This window comes from Pavona decussata, unplaced genomic scaffold, assembly GCF_977016875.1.
Source record: "Pavona decussata unplaced genomic scaffold, jaPavDecu1.1 SCAFFOLD_233, whole genome shotgun sequence".
Classification (NCBI taxonomy): domain Eukaryota; kingdom Metazoa; phylum Cnidaria; class Anthozoa; order Scleractinia; family Agariciidae; genus Pavona; species Pavona decussata.
The window spans coordinates 1,835,975-1,856,794 of NW_028145638.1; the positions used below are offsets into that span (position 1 = coordinate 1,835,975).

At 39.0% G+C, this 20,820-nt stretch overlaps 1 protein-coding gene across 1 annotated transcript in view; it reads left to right on the plus strand.

The window, feature by feature from the left end:
• Window positions 1–2,092: 2,092 nt before the first annotated feature.
• The window catches only part of LOC146458324 (polycystin-1-like), a 46,661-nt gene continuing 27,933 nt past the window's right edge, over window positions 2,093–20,820 (plus strand). The window contains exons 1-11 of the mRNA XM_085090581.1: window positions 2,093–2,258; window positions 2,367–2,418; window positions 8,885–9,037; window positions 10,454–10,789; window positions 12,518–12,801; window positions 14,147–14,300; window positions 15,076–15,398; window positions 17,192–17,288; window positions 17,765–18,415; window positions 18,990–19,346; window positions 19,923–20,642. Of these exons, the coding sequence (XP_084946707.1) occupies window positions 2,196–2,258; window positions 2,367–2,418; window positions 8,885–9,037; window positions 10,454–10,789; window positions 12,518–12,801; window positions 14,147–14,300; window positions 15,076–15,398; window positions 17,192–17,288; window positions 17,765–18,415; window positions 18,990–19,346; window positions 19,923–20,642 (3,190 nt within the window). The 5' untranslated portion in view covers window positions 2,093–2,195. The remainder of the gene's footprint in view (window positions 2,259–2,366; window positions 2,419–8,884; window positions 9,038–10,453; window positions 10,790–12,517; window positions 12,802–14,146; window positions 14,301–15,075; window positions 15,399–17,191; window positions 17,289–17,764; window positions 18,416–18,989; window positions 19,347–19,922; window positions 20,643–20,820) is intronic.

Genomic DNA, 20,820 nt, shown 5'->3' on the forward strand with positions numbered 1-20,820 from the left:
TAGCTTTTATACTAGTGAAGTTATGGAGAAGGGGTGGAATTCCCCTCACCCGATCCCAGAAGGCAAAAACGCCCGGCCTAGGGTTAAAACCTCGATGGTTGAGGGAAAGTAGTTTTTAGCCAGGGAAAGGGAAATATTTCAAAATAATTTTAGTTTATACTAACCTAAATAGGCTGCTTTACATCAAAAATTGTTCCGCTTGCATGAAAAGGACTTTTAAAAATATTTTAACACCCTCCATAAAATACGTAAACATTCTGTGCCTCGTGAACTAAACATGTCACGTTTTTTGGACAGCATTCCTGCTGCAAGATTTTTGTTTTCCGGCAGTACGGCGAAATGTTGTTTTTCTGTATAGTTTTCGAGCATTATGTTTAAAAGTCTTTCAAAGTTGCTCACCTTCAAGGACAGGGACCTTAATTTCTGCTTGGTATACTCGCGAGCAAGGGCCGCGAATTAAAAGATATCTACTCTAGCAGGCTAGCCCGGCGTAAGCTTGGGGGTGTAGTTCATTTTTTACAAATAGCGCTCTGGCCTTGTCTAAAGCCGATGTCGGACAGCAAGCCCGGTTTAAGTAAAAAAAATAAATTACAGAAAAACAGGAATACTCATACGTCGCGAGGTGAGCTAAGAAAGAAACAGAGAAATAATAAATGTTGGATCAATCTCTACTTGTTTATACTGATGCTAATTTTGTAAATTGGTACTGGATTTCTCCCTAGAGTTATGGATATTTCTGAAGTTAAACAGGGCTCGTAATCTACAAGCAGATAAGGAATATCCCTTGCTGGGGAATAGACTGTTGTAGGGATGAGATCGATGAAAATTCTGCTCACAGGGTAATCTTTTTCTCATAAAAAATAAACACAAAAAAGTCGTCAGCAGGGCAAACTTCTCTGCGCACAAACATACGCTTATAAACGACAGTTTTGCATCAAGCTGTTGATAGATTCTCAGTGGCCCGGCTCTGATGTCATGCTGTTTAATTACTGAGCCTAAAAACATCGCTTGACCTTGTATGCCTTTTTTCTTTCGAGGAGGAAAGCCAAAGAAATACCGGAGGGTCATCAAGTCGCGTCCCGTCCCGTTACGACCCGACCAATTCGCCTCATCCTTTAAAAACCGTAGTTGAACGTCGATTCTGGGGAGTCATCAGGACCAAGCGGATTATCAGTCATTGAGACGTCCATATTGTGCTCGGACTTCAACTTTGTTGGCGAAGTTGGAAGAGGCTTAGAAAAAACATACAAACGTATTTGCAAGTATAAACAAAAAACCTTCATGAATTTGGCAGTATGTATGTATTGGCCCTGTTACCGATCTTTGCCTATCGCTTACACAAACTTGCGGAAAAGCTATCCCAATTAACTCGGTACGCTTCGATGATTAGCAATAAGTTAAAATTAGGTCACTGAAACCTTGATCGGTAGTCTGATTGGAATTAAGAATTGCTTCTCTCTTTTTTTTTTTTTTGAAAATTTCAGTGAAATATTAAAGGTTATAAATTATGCAAAGCTGTCGTGGCTGTGTAATTACTTCTACATTTGTGAATTTAAAGAGACCCTTATATTGGGGGAAGGTCCTTCAACTTACTCAGCAAGACATCAATTTTTAGTAGTCTTTTTGTCTTCCCTCAGGCTTAATTCAGTCCGTGTATTTATAGAATTCTAAAGAACAACTACCAAACTTTCTACACCATTTTACTACAAGATAGATAATAAATACTCCGAGTCAATAAAACCGTTGATTGAAAATTAGAATAATCAGCCTTAAACTATTTTTTTTATTGAGACTTTTCAAATGGAAATTTTTAAGAAACGGACTTTGGACGATTTGTGTTCCGTTTCTTGCTTTGCGCGTGAGGAATATCAATACTTCATGAGATTTCGAGACTGCCTACCAGCCAAAAAAATAAATTCGATCCTTTGTATCTGGCTTGAAAAGGCAGATGTTGGTTATAGGCAGCATTGCAAAGAAAATACCTTTAAATATTGATGATACGTTGACCAATCAAATTTCCCCAAATTGACGTATCGGGAGCTTTATATATAACAATTTTAATGCCCTTGTAAAAAGGTGTACAAGAGAAGGAACTTAATCGAAGCTAGCCTTCCTCACGTTTTTATTGACGTAAAAGAATAAGGATTATTTTAACGAACAAGCTCTACAGCAAAAATATGACCGTGTGAACAAAAATGTACTTCGCATCTGTGGGAAGTTACTTTGTAATTTTGCTTTTTGCGGCAAGTTTTACCAACGTGAGTTTGCTAGTTATTGCATCAGTGACTCTGTCCATGTTTAAGTCAATTCTGTTTTAACCAGTCGAGAAAATGAGGGTTCTAATTTGTGAAGTGTTTTGTTTGCAGTTCATCACTTTCTCATTCGCGAATTGTGATGCTTCGTCGCCGGATTATTCAGGTGAGTTTCACCGTTATACACATTTTGCGATAACAACTGCACGAAACCGCCATAACAAGCGCCATACAATACAAGTTAATGCAAGCGCGTTGCGAGGGTCGCCAGGTTGTTCGCGAGAGCTAGTCGCAGTTTTATACTTCGACAACAAAGTAGTGTCTGAAATGTCATTTTAACTGATCTTTAGATAACTTTTCTCGCGCATATCACCAGGTTTAATACTTGAACAATGCAGCATTAAAGGATTAAGAAAGGTAGCAATTAGATGAGACTTTTCTGATGAAAAGTTTGGAGTTCTTTATTTTGGAACGAATGGTGATAAGGCATTTTTTTGGTATTGATTCACGATAGACGATACACCAAAAAAAGGAGATGTTTACGTAGAGATTCTCATCAGGATTGTTTCATGGAAAAACTAAAGCCAAACAATAATACCGCAGCACAGCGACACTTCAATCGATTGAAAAAAATTAGGTTTTATTTAATACCCAAGCAATTTAGTAAAGACTAATTCCACTCTAAGGCATAAATGAATTCGCATAGCTTTATATCTCAAGATTTATTTCGCATTTTTTCAAAAATTATGCAAAACCGGACAAGGTGAATAAAATACCCGACAATTTGAGCCGTATTTTTTCAAACTATGAAGATCGATCACCGAAGGGTAGCAATTGTACAAAAGTTTCTTAATCTGCTCTCTGTAGTGACAAAGCCACTGATCAATTCCGCTATCATAGCGAATATTCCAGCATTTTTTGCGCAGACTCGCTATACAAGATTTCAGGCGCCTCTACTCTAAGGTTATTTCGTTAACTTCGTGACGAATGCAACTCGTGTCTGCAAAAACTTGCGTGTTACTTGAATAAAAAGCAATATGCGCTGGAATAAAAACAAAAAATAAATATTAGTTTTTTTGGATGTGGCCTGTGGGCTTTTTTCAAACAATTTAAGTCGGCGAACTTGTGCTGGGACGAAACCATTTTTCGCGTAAATGAAACTGAATCCCACATATCAATATGGTCTTGAGATGCGGGTGTTATCATGATACTTCAGTGAGCTGTTTCTTCGACTACACCGAGTACAAAAAAGAAAAAAACTAATACCTTTTAAACTATGAAATTTTACCTATTCAAAGATGTTATTACAGTGAGTTTCATGGTTTCTCTGCTAAACTAGATCAACTGAACTCGTGAAGATATTCAGGGCAGCTTGCGGGGTGGTCGTATTTATTACCCTCGAGTTATAATATAGAAATGTTTCTGTAAGTAGACAGTGATACCGTAACACACATATATAACTTTAACTAGGGAGTTTGATAATGTAACTTAACAGTTTTCTGATAATATGCCGATAAACATATCTACCTGTATCACTAAGTATTTGTTCTCAATCTTGATACTTCAGTATTCAAGATAGCAAACTTATCCAACCGATAGCCTAACTGTGTTGTTCCCTCCGGCGAACAATCCACTGTTTTAAATCTGATGATTTTGCAGAACATTTCAAATGAAAATGTTTTTGCTAAGTAATCTTCTCTTCCCCTGCTCCATGAGTGAAACATTTGCGGAAGTTGTATCTGGAAATGAATGTCAAAACATTGAAAGCGATATGTTTTATATTATTTATGCAGCAAACTTCTGTCAAACAACTTTCCAGTATTTGTTGGGGATTTTTGTTTAAAAAAAGACCTGTAGATTTTAGTTTTGGCTTCAACATGAATAAGGTGAATTCTTTTTTGAGTTATTGGGATTTATTGAAATGACGGCTTTGTGATACTAACGGTTATAACGATCTCCGTATGCCACCTGGCTGATAGTTCATATGACATATTAATGCAAATTAAAAACGACCATGCACACGAATTCGACTTTTGTATGTCAACACTTCGCTTAAATTTCAAATTTCTATGCTAGACTTCGTCCAAAATCAGCTTTAATATTGTTCGTTTCCCCCTGAATAAGCAAAACTGAAAGAAGGAACTTACAATAAGCACGTACCCTAGAGTGCTGCAACGTGTGGCTGTATTCATAAGAAAACCGATTCGAGCAAACTTTTTGTTAATGACGTAGTTGTTTGATAACCTGCCAACTCGTTGAGATTCTCAAAGCCACCTAATTTATTTCTGTCAACTATAATATGTTTTGACGAAGATCCAAAGGTCTAATAAAAATTGTTTGTCAAATCACCTGCGCTGGATTCGGTTTTGTGAGGCCACGAAAGGCAAGCTTTTGAAATTTTTTCGGAGTTATCAATTAAACAATGAACGAAACAATTTTGTCGCCGCCCAAAAATTAGAAAAATATACAACGAAACCTGGATTGTGAGAACACTCTTTAAAATCTTAAGAAAACACGAAACAAATTTGGTTTTATAAATTCGTTGGCAGTGACTTGTTGGCAATCACAAAGCTGAGAAATACGGGAACAACATTGTTCCCTAATCGTTTTGTGCCCTCAGTAAAGACATATTTATTTAAGCTAATACAGACGGATGTGTTCGAATGCTTTAGCTGAGAATTCAACTTGCAGAAAATTTTGGGAGCCCGAATTTACCAACTGTTTAGTTTTTTTTACGAAAATGCTAGCTGACCTTAAGCTTTCTTCAATTTGCATTTTTAACGACATTTGCCCCCAAAACGAAAGACATTAGTTTTCCAGTGTTTCGAAATTTTGAGCTAACATTTTGCCGAAGAAAACAGTGGAACCTTTTTACGCTTAAATCCGAATATTCTGAGGCAATTTTAAAGCTATCCACCAAAATGGGTACCTCTGTTTCAGTGCAACACCATTTCAATAATTTGCTTCGGGTAACTGTACTCCGAACAGAATTTTAAAACAAGAAAAAGAAAATTGATAGCCTATATCAAATTTCCCATCCTCTAGTTGTTCAGTTTTGATAAAGCATTCTGGTACAACAGGTTTGCTACTTAATTTTTTGGACAATTTAAAACATGTATGCCTACATAGAACGACTAAGCGCTTGGTAAGTGTCATTTGATTTGAAAAAAACATGGAGATCTCAGTTATCACGGGGTGTGTTTTCAGGGTTAAAATTTCTAGTTAATCAACAGTTATTATACTCGCAGTTTTTCTAATTTTAAAAATTCCGACGCTCGAAGAGAAAAGCTATTGACTATGCAACCAGCAGACGATCAGCAAAGCTTTGTTAATTTTAATGTTACATTGTGAAGAGAGGTTTAAAAGATCTGTACAGCTAGTGACTCTCGTAATTCGTTATGCAGTTTTGTTAGCAGACAGGATGCGAAACCTGCAAACTGCGATGCTCCCATATATAAGTAGCATCGTTTTTCAAAATATCACCGAAATTCGCTGATCATCATTTTCGGTTGGAACTCAACGTTCCCCCCTGAAAATTGTTGCGGATATTTTCAATTAACTCCCGGAACACACAACAATTATTTTTATGCAAAACATAATACCGAAACTTCACAAGTTTTTCTAATTATTTGAAGGCATCCCTTCAGGCAGTAACAGAGACAATAAGGATAATTCTTCTATCCGTCGTAAATTTAATAAAAATTTAGCAAAACTAAGAAGAATATTTTTTCATCGTAGACTGATTACAACGGCAAACCGAAATCGCAACATGTTATATCAGTTGATGAATTCCATATTCAACGGTTTGATGTCGTTTGAGATGGCTTAAACTTTTGGAAGCTGATGTGTTATATGCCTTACATCTTCTACTTTCCTTACATCTTTTACTTTTCTGCAGAGAAATTCTGTATTATTTTATAACAAGGGAGGATCCTTTTTGTGGATTAACGAATATCGCTGAGTAATTTTTTGCGAAACAATACGAAATAACAACTGGAATTAAAACCTACGTAACAATAGAAACGATTACGTTAACGAAGTCTTATATATAGTACAGACGAACTTTGCGAAGCTATTACGGAGCCACTAATTGTCATTAAAGATATATGATTGTTGTATAAAGGCGTTGTCAGTTACACTAGGCAATTTGTCTTGCAACTTGTCCCGCAATTTTGTTGCGCCTTTCCAACACAAGTTACACGAATCGTTGCGTAGTGTAAGATACCAAGCAATGACCATGCTTCCCAACGTTTTTGTTGCAGTCACCGTTGCACGAAGTAGAACCGACTTTTCTTTTTCGCAACGATTGCAGCAACAAAAAAAATGCAAGTCATTTAAATTTGAAGGCACCTTACACTTGGCAACGATTCGAGCGGCTTCTGTCACAACAAAAATGCGCCGGAGACAAGTTGCAGGAAAAATTTCCTAGTGTAACAGCGCCTTAATGTCAGAAAGTTTTTTCGAAATTTCCAAGTTTCCACTTTTCACTTATAAGTCCAAATACAGTTCACATTCTGCGCCTACAAGGGAATTAATTTTGTTTTCGCATTAAATATTAATTTCCCATCTCTTTAGAATTAACACTTAATGATTACTGGCTTAAGTAAAAACTACGCTTGCACTGAACTCGTACAGAAAGATTTTCAGAGCCACAATCATTTGCTGAAATAATCTAGGTGATAATTCTAATGGATTTTCTGTGCTGATCTCGTTATTTAAACGGCAAAATAAATAAACGTGTTAATGGGACGTCCTTATTGCTTTGTTAATGGAAAATATGTCAAAAATGATCGTGTTCCTGTTGGATTCTATTCTTTCCGAAACAAACACTTGTTTATCCAAAAAGGCTGAGTAGGTTTAATTAATAAATTTAAGTTGAAGACAGAAACAATTTCGTGCGGGAATTTAGTTACTGTCGGTGTTCTCATTCCACTGAAATCATAAAAGCTTAAGTTCTCCGCAAACGGAGTCGTAAAACTCTAGTTAAAAACTTGTGTCGAGTTGCGCTCTTTTGACCACTCTTTTTGTATTTGCATTTAAATGCGTTCAGGGAAGTTTCGTTTCCCTCAATCGATCCAGCTCAGTTAAGTCGCTTGCAAAATACACGAAAGTCAGTTCCCGTTCAATTTGAGCAGCTTGGTCACTCAAAGCAAATTCAGGCAAACCACTCTCACAATTCTTTAAAATTTGAAATTTGGTTCCTCTTTGAGAGACTCAGCCTGTTATCCTTTCTTGTATAGACACTAAATTAGTCATTGATAGATAGACTTGAGACGTAAACAGAAGGCGGCAGCGCTTCAATCATCCTCTAAAGGATAATTAAGAATTATTCCACGAGCGCGCGTTGGATATGAGAAGATAGATAGCCAACGCCGAGCTGGCTATGACTTAAAATGTCTAATATGTTACCATGTCAACTGAAATGTTAGTAACAAAACAAAGTTTAAGACATTTTTATCTTTCCTTGCGTGTAGCTGGTTGCCAATTTAGATCATTTTAATTTTCCGAACTTGGATTAATTTCTCAGTTTTTGTTGTTTTCAACTGGAAACGATAGCTCTTAGAAATTTGAAAAAAAAAAAAAAATTCTGCCATCAAAATCTTTCACCGTGGGCGTTTTGATGCGTCATTGTCAAGGGGAAGGGGAAGGTGGAACAGAATCAGGTGCCACTTTTGGGAATTCCCGAAACAAATTTAGATCAAAAATATATAAAACTGTTCAATTGAGGCATTAAACTGCTGTTTAAAAGTAAAAACTAAAATCCAAGCTTTGGCCGATCAACCGCATCATCAGGGATAAGAAAATATTCCGCGCGCGCTATATATATTTCTCATCCCTGATGATGCCGTTGATCGGCGAAAGCTTGGATTTTAGTTTTTACTTTTAAACAGCAGTTTAAGGCCTCAATTGAAAAGTTTTATATATTTTTAGCCATGCTGCTGAAGGACAACATGAACAAATTTAGATCAAATTACGTAAGAACGGTACCTCCTAATGTAGAGGTAACTTTGGACAGCTGCAGTTTATGACTATGCGGAGAAACTTTGTATTTTTGCTCGGGGCACTAAAAATTCCAAAACGATTGTTTGGTTCGGCCCTTCAGTAGTGCTGCCTTGTTTGGAATAAACCAGGGAACAAAAGTATTTTTGCGCGCAGTTTAAGACTATGCGGAAGGAGAAGATCTTAGCAAGGGCTATTGAAATCCAAAAAGAAATTGGAGGAACCACGCTTTTTTCAGAGATAATTAAGTACAATAATTAAAATATGTTTTAAAATGCACAATTGAAGCTTAATTTTCACTGAAAAATCATCGGCGTTGTTACCCTTATTTTGTTTTTGGATTTCAATAGCCCTTGCTAAGATGTTGTTTTTCCACACAGTCATAAACCACGCGCAAAAAGGTTTTTGTTCTATCCCTGGATTGTTCCAAACAAGCTGCCACTATCAAGGGCTATCTGCGCTAAACAAGCTAAGTACGTGTTTCGAAATTTTAGTGCTCTCATATGGGTCTGTTAATTGAAGTGTTAATTGGGGAAGAACTTTTACAGCTAAATACATTGAATGCTTTATATTCCACATGAATTTATAATGGGTCATAATCAGGACAACGCTGTTACCTTCTGTTCCTTTAGGAGTAATAAAGGCTTTAAATGTCACTGTGAAATCTGAAGGGAAGAACGATCCTGGTAGAACTGGGAATGGCTTATCTTACATTGTGGTCAATGGAAAAAACTACGCTCCACAGACAAAGGGATTCAACGTGGCTGTTTTTGATGCCCTCTCAGGTAAGAAAACGACAGTTTCTACCAAGCAATATCTTGCAAACTCATTTTTGAAGATACCGTGATGCCGAAAGCATCGTAAAATAAATATCGGTAGTTTTCGCGTTGAGCGGCATCAAAACTCTGATAAAACGCTCTCTGGAAAGTATCGCTCAAGAGCCTTTATTTGAAGAGACGGACGTTAGGGCTTCATCCACGGACTCAAACGTTACAGCCATCTTGTAGGACGTAATAAAGCACTACAGGAACTGTTCAATAGTTTTCATTTGAATGGTCACACTTTAGAATTTCATTCACAGACTCAAAATGTAGAACCACCTCGTATAGCATAATAAACAGCACCACAGGAAAGTACTGCTCTGTAGCTTTCATTTGAATGGTCACACCTTAGGATTCCTTCCACAGACTCAAAAGGTAGAACCACCTTGTACAGCATAATACAGTCAACTCTCGCTTTGCGGACACCTGGCTATTACGGTAATACGTACAGCAGCTAAATCCCCGGCAAAAATAAAGTACAGACGTTTGACTGAAATAAATTTCCGCTATTACGGACTCTCGCTATTAAGGACACTAACTCGCGGTCCCAAGGGTGTCCGCAATAAAGGGAGTTGACTGTAAACAGCATCACAGGAAAGTACTGCTCTGTAGCTTTCATTTGAATGCAGTTACACTTTAGGATTTCATCCGCAAACTCAAAAGTTAGAACCACCTTGTACAGCATAATAAACTGGTACAGTACGGAGGATAGTACCATTTCAATGATCACACTTTCGCATACTGAATATAACCACCGAAAAGATGAACTGCTCTGAAGCTTTACATACACACCGTAGGATGACGTTTATAGACCCAAAAGCTAATTTACATCATGTTCTGCAGTATAATAAATACAACCACAGGAGGCTATTCTCCATTATTATGATGTAGGCTAGGGAGGGAAAATCCATGGAGTCCACTGCAGTAGTTATCGAGAGGACCACCTCCTATCAATCAGGGGCACCCAATGGGAGTTTTCTCTCAGATCCTTTGGAACGCTATTTTAGGCTATCTAGAGTGCCTCTAAAGCTCTGTAGATTCATTTGAAGCTGCGCTATAATATTTTAATCTGTTCGGTTATTCTAGGGGAGCTTGAGTCTTTTCGAAATTACTAGGGCATTTTTGTCCATGTCCCAAAAAACTTAGGTCTTATTTCCTTCCACAAAATCTTAGCTGACCTTTTTTCGGTACCCGAAACGACATTTTTATCAATCCGAAAACACCAGTCCTTAAATTTCCCATATCACGAAAGTTCGAGGCGAAAATTATTTTTAGAAAATTGTAGGGGATTAAGGGCCTTCCGAACAGATAATTTACCGAAACGATCCGTTGGGTGCCCCTGATCAATGTTCTAATGGCTGTCTTCTTTCTGTTTTTCAGGTCGGTTTCTCTCTTCAGCTGCCTTTGATTGCGCTTCGAGCCAAGGAGAATGCGACGGGCTCGGAACCTTCATTAACGGCCTTCCCCAGGACACGATAGTACTGATTGCAGTACAAGAGACTGCAAATACCGGGGGCAACACGCTTCCATCAAGCGCGGTTCAGGGCCTGGGTGGTAGTAGTTTTGCAAGTGTCTCTGCAAACACAGCTTACGCTCTTATTGGCTACAAGGGAACTAAGAGCGTGGACTGGAAAACAGACATGTTCAAAGTTGACGGTTCAGGTCCAGCTGAAGTCTCAGCCATCATTTCAATCGACTGTTCCTATATGCCATTAGGTAATGTTAAGTTTTAAGGGAAAGTATATATACAATGACTGTCAAAATTCCCGGGCGCTGACGTCATGACGTCATAAGGACGGTGCCTCCTATTGTTACTGCGCATACGTTCTGCGCATCTCGCGATGATCCGAGAAAGTAGGGTTTCCGTTGGCAGTGCCTGATAAAACAGAGATATTTTGCGCGGTTAATAACTACGCGGGAAAAGCAGATTTTGGCAAGGGTTATTGGAATACGAAAAGAAAAAGGGGTAACAACGCATTTTTTTAGAGAGATTTAAGCTTCAATCTGGGAAAAAATGCCATACGTTGCTTTGTATTTTGGCGCTTTTTTAGAATTACTGTTGCTTAATTATCTCTAAAACATGCGTGCTTACCCCTAGTTTTTGTTTCTAAGATCTGCTTTTCCAGCATGGCCATAAACCGCGCAAAATACTTCGGTATTCATGGGTAGGCACCGTCCATAAAAGGTTCAAAATTTGGCAGTGAAACCACTTACTTGAGTTTTAAACAATTTATGACGTCATTTGTGGTCTATAAGAGTTTATAATAAGCTGAATACTACACGCGTTTTGATTGGCTCTTACTTGTGATCAATTGGAGGACAGACGCATAGATGACGTCACCATTAACAACTTTTGCCTCTTTATCATATGACACAAATAGATTCTATGTTGCCGTGTGTCTGTTCAGTAATAGATTACAGAAGACGTACGTCAAATGTTTTGATGTAATCTGTGTTCCATTACTGAACAGACCCACGGCAACATTGAATCTATTTGTTAAATAGACCGTAGAAAAATGCCGTCGATTTGTTAACAACCCGATTTTTCGAAAGGGTCACATGTAATAAAGTTTAAAAAAATAGTTTTAAGGGAAAGGAAATTCTGAAATGGTCACATACATGAAGCGCTGTATGTGGCTGACAATGGTTTCCAGCACTTTTGATTTGATGGATCATTATATCTGTAAAGTTGTGATCTGAGCAACATAATAAGACGAAACTTTTTGTATTTTTTGTAGGCAGGGGTTCAGAGCTACCTTAAATTGTCGATGGGCCTGAAGCCCCCCCCCTCCCCCCCACAAAAACCACAAAAACGGACAGCGACGAACCGACTTGGCTTTGCTGTAAACAAATAATCGTTTTTGTATTTTCTCTGTTTTTAATTTCAAATTCTGTTCAATGGAGATTTTCAAAATAACAGGGAAACACTTGTATAAAACGTAAAATCAAATGCAAGGCTGATCGGACAGCTAAAATAATTTTATTGCCCAATATTTCGGTTAGGCAAAGCTAACCTTTTTCAGGGGGAATAGCTTTTTGCAGCCCCTGAAGGTTAGTGTTGTTCGACCGAAATATTGGGCAATAACATTATTTTAGCTGTCTGATAAGCCTTGCATTTAATTTTACGTTTTATTCAACATTACTGATCCTGATCTACACAAAGATCCGGCTACACTTTGCTGCTGTTTGTACAAGGGGCCCCTGCACTATTCAAGAGTTACCTTAAACTGTTGTTTATTTACCAAATTGCCAATACCTAAATAAAGGTATGGAATTACGTAGAGGAAACTAACATTGTGTTTTGATAAGGTCGTAGGAAATGCTTTTTCATGTACTGAAACACATTTATCTTTATCTTTTTTTTAGGCGCATTTGATCATATGCACATATTAATTTGCGCCATACAAATATTAAGTATTATTATTATTATTTTTTTTTTTCTAGCTTCCACAACTTGCAGCCCATTCAACGTCGCAGCTCAGAAATATGGTGGTAGCTGCATAAGTCAGTCTTCCAGTAGCAATAGTGCAAAGGACTGCAAATTTGCAGTTGATGGAAATTCTTCAGCTGGATGGGAATCAGGATCGAACGGGGCTATCGGCGGACACATACAAATTGGATTCCACACCATATTTACTGTGAACAAATTGCGCATTCAGCAGAGCGTGGTTTCAGGAAGGCAGATCCAGGAACTTTTGATGGAGTTTAGTGACTGCTCACATGAAAAGGTGAGAAACAACGTTTATTGCCCATTCCGGAATTCAAATGGAGACTGGGGAATCGGAGCTCATGAAAAAATGGAAAGAAGATCACATTAAAATTAGTCGGTTTACCAAGTTTGAGGTTCTGTCGTTAGATTGCGACCATGTTGAACGCTTTCAAAAATCGGAAAAATTAGAGAATTTGTATGGATTTGAGGGACGCCATCTCAGAATTAGAGACATTTGTATGAAGTCTGGGCGACCTTTGACAGGTCACAGCCTGGTTACTACGCCATGAAACTTAACCAAACTTGGTTAACCTACTAATTTTTATGTGATCTTTCTGGTGATGGGGGCTCATTTCCTCATATGACGCAATTTGAACAATGTGTAAACTAGGATCCAGTCCCTCTATGAACGGGCAATTGAGCTACTGGTCATGCATACTGTTGTGCGCGTTTGATAATTTCCTTGCTTGTATGGAAAGTGCGCAATATATATTTGATAGTAATAATTGTTATTAAGTTGATAATTATTATTAGTGCCTCTGAAACGCTAACCGCTCATCTTCTAGAAATAAAAAAAAAATATTTTTCTGCATCGGGATTGTTCTACTGTTTAAAATCCCCCTTCTTGATTTTAAAAAAGCAATACGGAAATTAAATGTACTGTTACAATGTAACTTATCACGCTGTAGATGTTTTGTGAGACTTATATGAATGCAAAAGAATTGTAAAAAATGCGCGGGGAAGTCCCAAGGCATCAACCACGGGGGTTTGTTCCGGTCAAAAGCAGTTGTTCTGGCTCCAATTGTTCAAAGAGCGGATAACTTTATCCAGCGGAAAAGTCGCTATCCGCTGGATAAAATGCATCAGCTAGAGTACCTCTTATCCGTTCGATAAGTATTGTAAGTTATCCTCCATTTGAACAACCAAACTCTTTGACTCTCAAGAGGGATCAATATGTAATTTCTCTTTACATTATCGATACATTGTCTACTAGACAGGTGATGAGATTAAAGAAAATCATCAACGAGGTGGTTTTGTTTGATGTAACGCCAAATTCTGTAAACTAACTTTAAAGAAAAATGTATGGCAGTCAGTTAGGAGAATTACCACTCAGATCATGGGAGTGGAAAGGGTTAATAACTTGATTCCATTTTGCCAAAGTGCGTACAATCAAATGAAAAGCTACTAAACAGTACTTGCTGTGATGATATACACGTGCAAAGTGTCAGCTAGTTGTACAAGAGCAAGTTATACGCCGATGAAAAGTCTACGTTTGACTAGTATTATAATTCCGTTCAAGTCTTTTCAACTGCGTACATAACCGCGATGTCCTCGCATTAATTCAGTTACGTTCTGTTTTGCAGATAACATTGGCAGCAAATAACTCCAATTTTGAAGAGTTCACATTTCTGTCTCGCCAATCAAGCTGGATAAAGTTTACGGTCCAGACAGTGTACGGTTCTAGCGGTGGAGTCGGCATCCAGGAAATAGAGATCTACAATGAACTGTGTACACAGAGTAAGTTCTTATGAGCGATGCATAAAATTACCGTAATTATTCGATTAACCACCCTGGGCGCTTATTTAATTTTGGGCCCATGAGGGTGGGCTGAACATTTTCAGCAAGCGAAGACATTTTAGAGAAAAACGAAACAAGGGATAACAAGTTTATTTCGCTTCAACAAGAAAAAGCAAAGTGCAAAATCTAACATAAATAATATAAACGTTCATTGCCTACCGTATCTAAAACCAATTTTGGAATACGACGCTCCTCTTACTTCACGCTGGGCTTGTACAGAAATGTTTTTTTGTTAGGACGGGGTGGGATGGACGCTTATTCGAAGGTGGGCACTTATTAACGTTTTGAGCTTTCGGGGTAGTCGCTAATTCGAAGGTGGACGGTTAATTGAATAAATACGCTAGCCCATTTTTCCGAGTTGGGGGGATGGCGGCGTGGTACTCCCCTATATTAGCTATATAGGTATGTGCAGCGCCAAAGGGTATGGTTTTGAGCTATTGTGGTCTGAAATGGCCTATGGACTTTAACCATTTTGGCCTGAAAGGCTAAAACCGGGTACAGATTGAAACCATCTTGAAAACAAAGGCACGCGATATGTACAGAAACAACGAATGAATGAATGCCAAAAATAACTTAGAGATGGGATAGTCATTGTTAGAAACTGATTTACCATCAGTGCATCTTTTTAAGGCACCTTAGTTTATTTGTACTATTGTACTTTTGACAACAGTAAAGAAAGAACCGAAATCAAATATGATTTGAAATTGTTTTTCAGAGACACTTTGTGATGCTGTTCACCTGGGGAACAATTCTGAATCATCGCGTTACCGCTTACTAAGGACCAAGTTCCCGTTCATGGTCGACGCCAGGGACCAAGTTCACGTGCTTCTCACGAGCGAATCCCGTGCCTCAAGCTCGCGTTACGAGATCGTCATTGGTTCAATGCAGAATAGTGTGATAAAGTTAAGACGAATTAAAAGTAATGCGAGTGCAGACGTGATAACGACTAACCTCACTTCGCCTGTAAAAGAGAACCAGATGCGATCATTTTGGATTGAAGTAGAAAAGGAGCGAGTATTATTTGGCTCTGGTGAAAAGGTAATGAAGAGTCATGACCCAAAGCTGCATAACTTGAAATATTGTCGATTAAAATTTACCCCTTTACCGCGGTGCCAATCCAAGCAACCAGCTTGGTTTAGTAAAGTGGCGTCAGGCATGTTCAACTCTAAAACAAAAAGTATTCCTACAGTTTATTTGTGCGTTGTATGGTCCTCAAGGACAGATAGTGACCATCATCCAGATTCCCCTTACAATATTACTACAGATCGAACATACAGCTCATAAGAATAAAGGAAATGATCATGTAATGTTTAAAACACGAGCTGCAGTGTTTTATCGGGATTAAAACCACGAGGCGCAGCCGAGTGGTATTAGACCCGATAAAACACGTGCTGAGAGTTTTTTGAACGGCTTCACAAACATTCCTGGAAAAGCGTGTGTCAATAGAGTTCATAACAATTATGCTTTTGAGAACGTTGGAAATTGGCATACGAGAAAAACAACGCATACCAATGAGGAGTGTTTTATCAGATGATAAAAGAACACATACTAATAAGAAGGAGGTTTATCGATACAAAGTAACTGCACGCGATGTTCTCCTTTATTACGGTAGTTGAAAGTTTGATGGAAGTCAAGTAATGAAAACCAGACAGCGAGTTTGAGAATCTTGTCTTTTAAAACAGCAAAGGTATACTTGTTGAAGCGTTTAGGCTGCTGTAGTACTTTTAATTGTGAGAGCCATAATCCATCGAAGCTTTTAATGTTCTTTACATGCATTGCCAAACAACCCGCCCTTTCGTATGACAAGGTTTGATTCGGAAACTGCGCTTTGCGATCATGTAAACTTACATTCTTTATTTTAGGTTATGTCTTCTCCTCTTTCCGTATTTACCACCAGTCAATCTCAAAGATCTAATCTCGGGTTATTTCAGCTCTCGCTTCCTCCTCCAGTTCTACATAACTGCAACTACCATCATTGCAAGCCGGACGCCATCTTGGAATGGCTGTAAAAGAGACGCGCACACCTACTCTCTGCGTCTCTTCTTGTCGTTACCCAATTTACATATAAAATATAAAGTTGGCAAAAAATTGATTTTGCTGCTTTCCGGTCTAGTACGGACAATCTTGAAATCGGTGTTAGCTTTTTGGGAATCATACACAAAAGGTGCGGGCATAAAGAATAAATGACTTGTTTTAGCATCCAAATAAAAAATGTCCATTATGCTAGCAGTGATTTTTTTTTCGGAAAAATCATGAAAATATGCTCGTAATGGCAAATTATGCCAAACATTGTGCCAGCACAATCTTTCTCAAAAGCCAAAGACAAAGGAAATCATGCATCATGACGTGTTTGGATATCTGATGAAAAGCTCCTCGTTTTTGCATCCTCAATTTCCCCATCAAAATCAGTTTGTTTGAGAAGTTATATCAAACACTCGTCACAGTATTTCATCACAATATTAAAAACCTCGAAGTTCGTCGAATATACTCTGCTTTCAACTGGTGTTTGATATGTGATGAAACACTGTCTCGTGTTTAATATATTACGTCAAAGCCTATACCCGTTCCTGTAAGATTCACACCCATTTCCCGATTTTCCAAACAAAATGGTTAAAGTCTATACCTTTCAGTTTCAGCCCAAAACGGCTCAACAACTAAACCCTTGACCACGCACATACCCATTTAGCTAATGCAGAGGATTAACCACCTCCCTCTCCCGGGTCACTGGGTCAGACACTTAAATATAGTTGTTGTTATGTAACCTTAAGTATAGAGGCCTGGATTGAAAGTTTCCTGGACTATCTTACGAGTAACGTTTCTTTTTTAAAAAGGTTCATCTGTTTTGGAGAGATGCTGACCCCATCAAAGTAAAGTACGTCTTCTTGTCTACGATCCAAGAGGCCACTTTCCACATTTGTGGACGAATAGGTAAATTGTGCATAATTCTTTTACTCTCTAAGATCAAAACATTAATTTATCACACCAATCAACGAACTTTTCGTCCTGAGTTTTATCACCAGAGGACAGTTTTTGCCGTCCATTATGATGATTGTCTTTATTCTTTTCACTTGTTCGATTGGTAGCGGCTGGAGAATTTAGTCGTCAATCAGTGCTGAAGTTAAATTCCTCTAGCAACCGACTGGAAACGCAAATCAAAGAGAAGTAAATTTTCAATAAGGTTATAACTGTCTTTTGTCTTATATTAAAAGAATACAGTAACAGCGGTTACGGAGGACTTCGTTGAGAGATTTAGCTTTTGCTTAAGAAAAGAAGGATTGAAATCATCTTATGATGATGGAGGTGACGAGGGTGATTGTGGTGTAATGGCGATGATAACGATGATGATGGGGATAATGAACATGATTGCAGAACTGAATTCTTAAAACCACTTTAATTTTGATCAGATCAATGCTATAAGGATGCAGCTCAGTACTGGCCCTTGGACAAGCCTCCTATGTTCGTGCAAGACCTACACAAGAAAGGGATTGCAACTGGAAAGATCCACGGTCACTGGACAATTCAAAAAGCGCCTGCTAAACTCGGTTTCACACCGCTGGCGCTCGGTCTTGACGGCTCATCCACCTGGATTAACCTCGGAGACTTTCCAGATAACTGTGTCAGCCGCTTGTCAAAGTGTCTGTACGGAATTTCTGTAAGCTTCAAAGCGACTGTTTCGGGAAGTGGCACCGGATATCTCCTGTCCTCTGCAGGAGTAAATGTCTACTATGCCGATGATACCATGCATTTCACCCTTCAAGACAAGGGAAAAGTTTGGGAGGTGAAACACTCTTACAGAAAATATACATGGCAAACATTTGCGCTGAGTTGGAGCAGAGCAAACGGTTTGACCACTGTCATTGTTGGGGACACGGCCATTGTGTTACGTGATCCAAATGGGAGAACCGTCACGCCGACAGCTGTGTCACACACTTCAGTTACGATCGGCAAACCTAATAGCGAAAATGCTAAGTATGCTGAAGCTGCGATTAGGGATGTGGCAGTGTGGGATGAGGAAATCACTGAAGAGAGAATGAAAAAGCTTCATGTCTGCGACGGTGAGTTTAAAATGTTCGTTGGGTTTAGATTACATTTGACTAGTATCTCGTTACTCATACATTGGTTCTGCAAGCACCTTGAGCTCTCGTTTTACTTTTGTCTTTTTTTCTTCCAATTTTTGATCATTAAACTAGCTTGAAATTTCCATTTTGGTAAATTGGCAGCGTTGGTGCTTAATCGAAGAAATCCGACATTTGTCAATCAAAATAAAACAAAAAGGAAACACTGTTAAGATGAGGATTGATAAAATAACTGTTTAGAAAACTAATCATCCGTTAACGATTCGTTGTAAGCTTCGCCCTTCGATGGCTGATGACCAAATGTTTTTTGTGGTTTCCCTGCTGGAGGTTAATCCAATTGCCACCTTCCTAGTCCAGTGCATTGTCGAACTCACGACCTTCCACAAAATGGTTTGATTCTCACACCACTGAGCTAATGGTAGATTTGTATTGAGCTTGAATGCTCACTTCTGAATCAGGTTCAAATGTGACATACGTTCACAGTCATGGGCTGCAATGCACTCGAGGACATTTTGTAATCCCTGACTCATGAGATTTACTATCTTGATCACAGATCCCGACACCTGTGCCACAGGGTGGGAATATTTCGACGGCTCCTGCTACAAGGTGAATGCCACGAGCCTCTCAGCAGATGCAGCCCGCGACGCATGCGTCAATGAAGGGGCGGACTTGGTGAAGATCACCTCAGAGGAGGAGAATTCTTTTGTTAACACTCTGGCAGCGGGGGAAGCGTGGATTGGACTAAAAGATGACAGTGGATCATTCTACTGGAAGGACGGCACGAAAGTCTCGTACACGAAATGGAAAAGCCAGTCACCAGGAAATGGCCCTTGCGTTGTCCTGGAAAGCAGTGGAGATTGGAAAAGAGTTTCTTGCACGGCTACCCCGCAAAAATACGTTTGTGAACAAGGTAAGAGACGTAGTAGTCATATTTACTTCGCTTTCCTACAAAAGTAACAACACAAGAAAATCTAAATTGTAAATTGCAAATTCTAATAACTGATCGAAGTTATTGCGCAGGTGTGAAACGAGCACGGAGCTTTTTAGTTCAGCCACTATTTTTTCTCAGTCTAAAAGTATACAGAGCAAGCATTGCTGTCTTAGAGAAGTAAACAAAGTGAATGTCGTCATTTTTCGCAGTGTTTTCATCAGTGCCGGTGTCGATAAACCTAAACACAAGCAATCACTTTTGATGCATTAGAATACACGGAAATAACATAATTTGACCAATCAGAACTCTGCATTGAAAGCATTACCAGAGCTATATCATGGGAAATCAGGTCTTTATGGGCTAAGGTGCTCCAGCTGCTTGCTGGGAAAACCACTTTTATGCCATTCTGTCACGCTTGAACAAAGCAGTATAGTTTGTTGTTGGGTGAGATTTTACGGCAAACGCTGACCAGGTTTTTCCATTGTCAGGGTCGTTGTCGATATTACTCAGAGAAATGAAAGAGTAATAAGTATTTTACTTATATTTTCATTTCAGTTCGTTATAATTATTTGGGTTGCTACAAGGATAGCACCAGCTCCCCAGCCTTTGTTTTCAACCCAGGTGGTTACAAACCACGTGACATGACGCCAGGTCTCTGTATGCATGGTTGCGGTTATTGGTACTTCAAGTATGCAGCACTCAAGCGTGGTAATCTATGCCTTTGCTCCAATTCAACAACACCCGCGGCTGAGCGGCATTCAGACATGTGTTCTGCACCTTGCTTTGGCGCTGGGGACCAAAAATGCGGTGGCCATGACAATCATATTTCCGTTTACAAATCATCTGAAGTGCGACCTCTGAGCCTTTCGTTGTCTTTTGATGCGTCCGTCTTAACTCTCTCTGTTTTCAACATCACCTTGACTCCAAGTTTACCAGCTAATCAGGATGTTGAGTCCTACACAGTTATGGTCGGGGACGGCTCCATTTATCACACGACTCAACCATTTGCCACGCTGTTAATTTTACAACCCGGAACATACAACATCCTAGGAAGAGCGACAGTGAAACACGAGAAAACTGGTCATAGGTCAGCGGTCGAGTCATCCACCGAGGTGACAGCGGTCTCCAATATAACCGAACTAGATGTGTTTTGCCCATCATGTGCTCCCACTAATTCCACTGTCAGTTGCTCTGTTAAGTTCCGCTATGGATCTGATGTGGAAGCTTTGGTTCAGTTCGAAGACGGAAAAGTTCCAGTCAATGGCTCATTACCTGGTAAGCGCAACGATGATTAAGACATGTGTAATGAATCATTAGTCTAAAAAAGACCGAAGATCAGGAAATTAGGGGCACTACGCAACTCTCACAGGATGGGCTGAAAAAAAACAAAAAAAAAACAATAGCGGAGCAATGAACAAACAACAGAAACAATGGACTCTAGCCTTGAAACAGT